Source organism: Mus caroli, chromosome 15 (genome assembly GCF_900094665.2).
Source record: "Mus caroli chromosome 15, CAROLI_EIJ_v1.1, whole genome shotgun sequence".
NCBI lineage: Eukaryota > Metazoa > Chordata > Mammalia > Rodentia > Muridae > Mus > Mus caroli.
Genome location: NC_034584.1, coordinates 54,859,414 through 54,866,312, shown reverse-complemented (window position 1 = coordinate 54,866,312; position 6,899 = coordinate 54,859,414). Strand labels below are relative to the sequence as shown.

Below are 6,899 nucleotides of genomic sequence, written 5' to 3'. Positions count from 1 at the left end.
TCACTTGGAAGAAGGATACTGACTTAACAAGAGATTTCTGGAGGAAGCAGGGAGTGCAGAATTAAGCCCTCATCAGGTGCCCATGCAGGCTGCAGTGTCTTAGAGTGGCAATGCCAGCCTGCTTGTCATTGTCCTCTCAGTTGAGGACACATGGAAATAGGAAGGCATGGCCATCTAGGAGACACACTGTCAGTTCCTTATGGAAGAGGCTTTGCTGGAGAGCCATAAGGGTCCACTGACAAGTATTAGGCCTTGCAGGAGCCCCCTCCCAGGTGTTTACTCCACTCTGCCTCCTCGGGAAGTCTACAGAGCAGCAAGAACAGCCAGCCTCTCTGGAACCTTCCAAAGTGATAAAGGAGGATTCATTCTTTGGGTGAGAGTGTCCCCATGGGTCAGTGACAGATCTGACATGTGTTCACACCTGGCTCTTGTCAGGACAGGATAAAAGGGTTTTACTGTTATTATCAGTTTGCCTTGATAATTACGCATTATTATTGATTAGCATTATTGCTGAATCCCCGCTGTTCCCATGCCAAGCAGCTGCCTCTCTGCCCCTACCTTCCAGGAAGGGCAAACAAAGTACAAGGTCAGGGCCTCAGATTAATTTGCCACCGCGGATGCTCCCTACAGACACTCCTGCTGAACTGAAGACCTGCCATGTCTCTGTGGGCTACTGTACTGATGCTCTGGGGTGAGATGTCCTGAGATCTAGAACTTTTGGGGCAGGTGTGGTATGAATGGAGACTCACACACTGTTATCTCTACAGGGTTCACTCTGGGCCCAGTGAATACTCTAATGCTCGGTAAGTTGAGCAATGGCCTATGGGTTACGGGGAACCCCATTTTTCTAAAAGCTGCAAGCTAACCCTGACTCCTTTGCTTTCCAGATTCTGGCAGTGAACCTAAACTATGGGCAGAGCCTCAGTCCCTGTTGGAACCCTGGGCAAACCTGACCCTGGTGTGTGCAGTTGATTTGCCAACTAAGGTCTTCGAGCTGATCCAGAACGGGTGGTTCCAGAGTCTAGTCCGACTTGAGACACAGGTGCTGTCATACCGCTTTTCCCTCGGGGCCATTACAAGTAACAACAGTGGCATCTACCGCTGCAGATGTGGCGTGGAGCCCCCTGTTGACATCCACTTGCCAGCGCTGAACAAGTGGACCATGCTAAGCAATGCTGTGGAGGTGACAGGGAAAGGTAAGCAAGGTGATAACTGGGTCAGGAGGCAGTCGGGGAAAGGAGACGGAGAAGCTTCGATCCACCTGACCTGCTATCTCTTTGCTTCAGTTCAATCCTCTATCAAGCGGACATGTTTATTTGGTCCCTAGAGGCTTGTAAGTGGTGAATTCCATTGAGTTCTTGGGACCCACCCGTCACAGAATAGTATTCTGTACCCTTTCTCTTGCTCAACCCCACTTCCCTTGCTCTGGCTGGCCCTGACTCCTTCTATTTTCTGAATCTAGAGTGTATAATCTCAGAGTCTCCCGCAATAAGACTGAGGCACTCACCTATATCCCCTCTCCCACCCACAGAGCCCTTGCCTCGGCCCTCAGCTCATGCTGATCCAGTCGACTGGATCACACCTGGTGGCCTGCCTGTATACGTGATGTGCCAGGTTGCACTGCGGGGTGTGACCTACCTGCTGAGGCAGGAAGGAGTGGATGGCTTCCAGAAACCTGATGTCCAGCACAAGGGAACAGCTGGCTTTCTAATCTACAAGCCTGGCAACTACAGCTGCAGCTACCTAACCCATGCAGCAGGTGAACCCTCTGAGCCCAGTGATATTGTGACCATCAAGATGTATGGTGAGTGTTAAAGCCCAATACTGAAAAGCTTTGTGTAAGACCTGACACGTAGTGTCCAAAGATAAGCCAGTTGCTCCTGAGCTGTCACAGAATGTCAGAAGTTTGGGGGCTGAACAGAGGGAAGCTCTCAGTGCGACCCTACAAAGCAGAGTATCCTGGACTCCTCACTCAGTGCTCTTCCCTGGCTTGCAGCCTCACAGGCTCCACCCACTCTGTGTTTGATGGGAAACTACCTAATGATCTACCCCCAGAAGACATATGAGACCCTTGCCTGCAAAGCTCCTCGGAATGCAGCTGAATTCCAACTCAGGCAAGGAGGGAAGGTGCTGAAAATTCATGGGTTTAGCCCCACCAGAGATGCTATCCTGTACTATGTGAACTTGAAGGAACTGGATAACCCAGGTCCTTTTACCTGCCGCTACCGGATGCACAAATACATGCACGTTTGGTCAGAGGACAGCAAGCCCATAGAGTTAATGTGGAGTGATGGTAAGTTTCCTAACAGGGTGACCTTTGAAAGGCAAAGATGATGGTCTGAAGTGAGCAGAATGGGGATCCCAAAACAGAACCTCCAAATATGAACGTATTGAGCCTATTTAGCGTTGGCTTCCCAAGCTTTAAGTAGGACAATTAATACAGCAACCTGGAACCCTGGAAAGAATTGGGTCACCAAAACGTCTGGCCCAGACTTCAATGGGGCTCCACCCCTCCCTGTATCCTAGCAGGAACGAAGTGGACTTGCTGGCTGTCAACAGACTGGCAGGGCTGGGATGTTGAAGGGATGGCATGGTATTAAGCAATGCTGCCTTATGGTGCCCTTCAGAAGCAGGCAAAAGAGGGAGTAGGGAGGTCACTTTAAGCAGAATGCTTAGCTGGAGCACAGGCTGGAACATGTACAGGGCCCCTGCCATGTCTTCAGGCTGAGCCAACATGTTTTCTCCTTCACAGAGACTCTACAAGCCCCGGTACTTACTGCAGAGCCATCGAGTAGGGACCTTGAGCCTGGTTCAACCGTGCAACTTCGATGTACTGCACCCGTATCCGGCCTGCGCTTTGGCCTGCAACGCCAGGGCAAACCGGATTTAGTTGTGGTACAAACGCAGAATTCGTCTGGGACCGAAGCTGTCTTTGAGCTGCACGATATCTCAACAATAGACTCTGGAAACTACAGCTGTATCTACATGGAACAGGCACCGCCATTCTCAGGATCTTCTTCCAGTGAGCCTGTGGAGCTGCGGGTGAATGGTGAGCTAAAAGTGGCCACCACGAGGGTGGGAGGAACAGAGGGTTACTTACATAGGGACCAGTATTCCTGTGTTATGATCTGTGAGGAGCCATCCTTTCCGGGTTATACCTTAATGAAGTATTGGGCTTTGAGAACCTTGAAGAGGCCTTCCCCAAATGTGAAACATGCAAATCTGGTTTGATTCCCAACCTTTGAGCTGGAAGGCCACTGGTCCAAAGGAGTTCAATGGTATTAGGATCCAAGGGGGTTGTGTATATGTTCAAATGCACCTTCCCATGCCTCAGTTTCCCGATGATGCCTGTATCTCAGAGCCACTCATACCATTGACTACCTTTGAGTTAATATCTGATTTTTATAGAACTCTAAAGGTCGTGGGGTTATTGGATCAGAAGTCTGGCCCAGACCTAAGTTCTGACCTCAGACTTTTAAACTGTGCTTCTGCCAGAAGTACTTTTCTGAAAGGACTCTTCACAGCTTCAAAACTTTGGGTACCCTTTGAAATACCCCATGGGACAGGCCAAGGCCAGAGAGATCCCACAACCCTTGTGACTTTGGATGTTAAATACCTAGATGAGATGCAGATGTTCCCACACCAGCACTTATGACACAAGGCAGGAGAGGGAGCTGTGTCACTCAGAGTGATGGCATAAAAGAAGTACCTAGAGCAGATCCAACATAGGGACTGCTCTGGCCGGAGATGCCACAACGTCATTACCATCCTCCTTTACAGGGCCACCACCCAAGCCAAGGCTGGAAGCTCTGTGGAAAAGCACAGTACATCTGGGTCAGGAAGCCATCTTTCGATGCCACGGCCATGTGCCTAGGGTCAGCATGGAGCTGGTACGTGAGGGCTTTAAAACACCCTTCGCGGTGGCTTCCACAAGAAGCACCTCAGCTTACCTGAAGCTGCTCTTCGTCGGTCCCCAACATGCAGGCAACTACAGCTGCCGCTATACTGCCCTGCCGCCCTTCACATTTGAGTCAGGGATCAGCGACCCTGTGGAGGTTATAGTAGAAGGTTAGGCTCTCCTGAGCTGTGTTTGGGGTTTTGGGTTCTTAATATTTCCAGAGCTGTACACTGGCTAATTGCTTCACCAAGGTCGGTGTGGAAAGGCCCTGTGGCAACTTGCTGAGTCAATGAAGCCACTTCTTTGTCTAGGCGGCTAATGTGGCTGCAGACACAAGAAAGTGTTCTTGGAAAGGGTTCAAGACAGGTACAATACCCATTCTTCCCAATGTAAGATAACTTCATTTTCTCTGGACTTAATAAAGGTCAAGTAAAAATTTGTTTAAAGCATGCCTTTCATTTGTGCATCTAAGGTAGCTGCAGATCCAGGAGGATGTTATTCCAGGCCTGGGATATGGTGTCTGGAAAGAGGAAGAGGCTCAGGTTTAGATCCTAAGGATATAAAGGTAAAAACCAATCTCTGTTGGGCTGTCTCATAGCTCCCAAGCGTTTCTTCCTCTTCCAGCATTGTGTATACATGCAGCTTGAAGCTCTAACCAAATCTATCTTAGCTTGGAAGGGTCTGTGCCTACCCTAGCAGTAAGTTAGAAAATACTACACTAAGGGTTCTGGCTGTGTTTTTATATTTTACAAATATAATCTGATGGATGGCATCAGAGTGTGTCTAAATCAATTCATTGTCTGAAGTAACTCAACTGGAAAAAATCAAAACAGCAAAACATCTTCAGAGCTGAGCCAGTATTTTGTTCTCTTCAGGCCTCAGTGGAGCCTGAGACTGAGGTCTGAAGAGTTGAACCCTGAGGCAGAACTAGGACCCTCAACTCAAAACCACCCTGCCTCTTTACTGTGTACCCCACCAAAACCCCAATGCTCATGGTCCCCAAATAAACTATGTCTCCCTGTGACCACTGATCCTTCAGTGCCTTTGTTCAGAGGGGGCTCTTTTTTCATCTCTTACTTAGATGTTAAAATACTGACTCAGGCTTTAAATATGAAGAATCATTTCATTCATTAATTTTTTTATAACCAACAAATTCTAATTGGAAGATTAGAAAAATTGAGAGGTCAATTTTGTTAGTGATGATCTCAAAGACAAACAATACATGGTCCCTGTTCTTAAAGAATATACAGCCTAGGACAGGGCAAATATGTAATGAGAAAGCTCTTACCCCACAAGTGTCACAACCTCAGCTGATACCTAGACTCTGCAATAAAATAAATAAATAAGAAGGATGCAATACATAAGTGGCATGTATCTATAATCCCACTGTTCCTATAGTGAGATGGAGGAGAGAAAGGAGAACAGACCACAGACTTGGAGGACAGAGTGACCACAAGGAAGACACATCCTGCCTCAACATGGTAGGATGAGATGAGAAACGGAAAAATTACCCTCTGATTTGCATAGACACAACCTTGCACTCTCACACACTCACATATACACATCTAATAATGAAGGACTAAATAGAGTTTAGTTAAGTGCAGTGGGCTGCAGAGTAAAATATACTCATAGCCTAAGACGCAGAGCAAGAATGTTAATGAGCTCTCAGGGCCTGTGCACTGACCTCCATTTTAAACACCTAAAAAACATAATAGGTCGCATGATACTCTTCAGAGTTGTTGACTCCTGATGTAGCTTGAGATGTGAAGGAGAAAACAGAAATTCTAAGTGATAGCAACCATTTTGACCTCAGAGCTTTGAACTGTGCTTCTGCCAGAAGCAGTTTCCTAAAAGGTCTCTTCACCTCTCTGGGGAGCCAGAGAAGCCCTGGAACAGGTCAAAGCCTGGGAGATTGATAGCCCTTGTGATGCTGGGAAGTTGCACACCTAGAGAAGATACAGACATCATTAGCTAGATGCCCAAGGAGCAAAGCAACAGAGAGAGTTGCCTGATTCCTAGTGTGCAGTGCAAAAGGAGTAAGCTCACCATAGGGCCTTATAGGAAATGCCGCAAACTGAGTACTATCCCTCACACTGTACTAGGGCCACCCCCACCACCAAGCTCCAGGCTCTATGAATGGATAAAGTGCCTGCTGGTCATGATGATTTGTCTGTGCTGTCAGAGTGACATACCTGGGGTCACCACAGAGCTGCTGCATGATGGCAAATTTGTGCCCTACAGGACACTTTGAGTACTGAGCACCTATAGCCTGGTGCTCTATTTTGTGGATCCCCAACATATGTGCAACTACACCTGCCTTTATACCTCCTGATGGCCTGAGCCCTTCCACTCAGAGCTCAACATCCGTGTGGAGCTCCTAGTGGAGGATATGGCGTCCAGAGCGGTGGTTGGATTTTGCCTCTTGATCTTTACTGGGCTATGCACTTGGTTAGTTGTGTAATCAAGCCTCCATCTTGAATACCTTGAACACTTCATAATACGTCTTAAGCATTGTTGATTCCTGGCATAGCTGTAGATGTGAAGGAAAAAACAGAAATTCTAGAAGACAGCAACCATTTCACCTAATATTATTATTCCAAATTTAGAGATGAATAAACACTAAACACATCTCTCAAAATGCAGAGTTAACAAACAGCAGAGCTGTTTTTGATCCCAACACCTACCACCAGCCCAAGGCACCTCTCCTAAACTCATTAACTCATCCTGTCTTTCATTTGCTCTGTGAACCCAGACACAGGAGATCCCATGGATGACATTTTGTTTGTGTCTTGAGGCAGGATCTCACACCACATCCCCAGCTAGCTTTGAATGCCTTACCTGCCTAATTAATCCTCCTGCCTCAGCATCCAAATCACTGAGATTATAGTCATGTGCCACTGTGCCCAGTGCTACTGTGAAGACATAAAAACCAGGACAAACAAAACAAAACAAAACAAAACAAAACAAAAACAAACAAAGCAAAACAGAACAGGACAGCTTT

The 6,899-nt window shown here is 47.4% G+C and overlaps 1 protein-coding gene across 1 annotated transcript; it reads left to right on the top strand.

The window, feature by feature from the left end:
- Nucleotides 1–649: 649 nt before the first annotated feature.
- On the top strand, nt 650–4,344 carry A1bg (alpha-1-B glycoprotein). The gene is made up of 7 exons (XM_021184335.1): nt 650–691; nt 768–803; nt 888–1,196; nt 1,532–1,804; nt 1,997–2,293; nt 2,753–3,049; nt 3,781–4,344. The coding sequence occupies exons 1-7, from the start codon at nt 658–660 to the stop codon at nt 4,071–4,073; spliced, it is 1,539 nt and encodes a 512-aa protein (XP_021039994.1). The 5' UTR covers nt 650–657; the 3' UTR covers nt 4,074–4,344.
- The last annotated feature ends 2,555 nt before the right edge of the window (nt 4,345–6,899 follow it).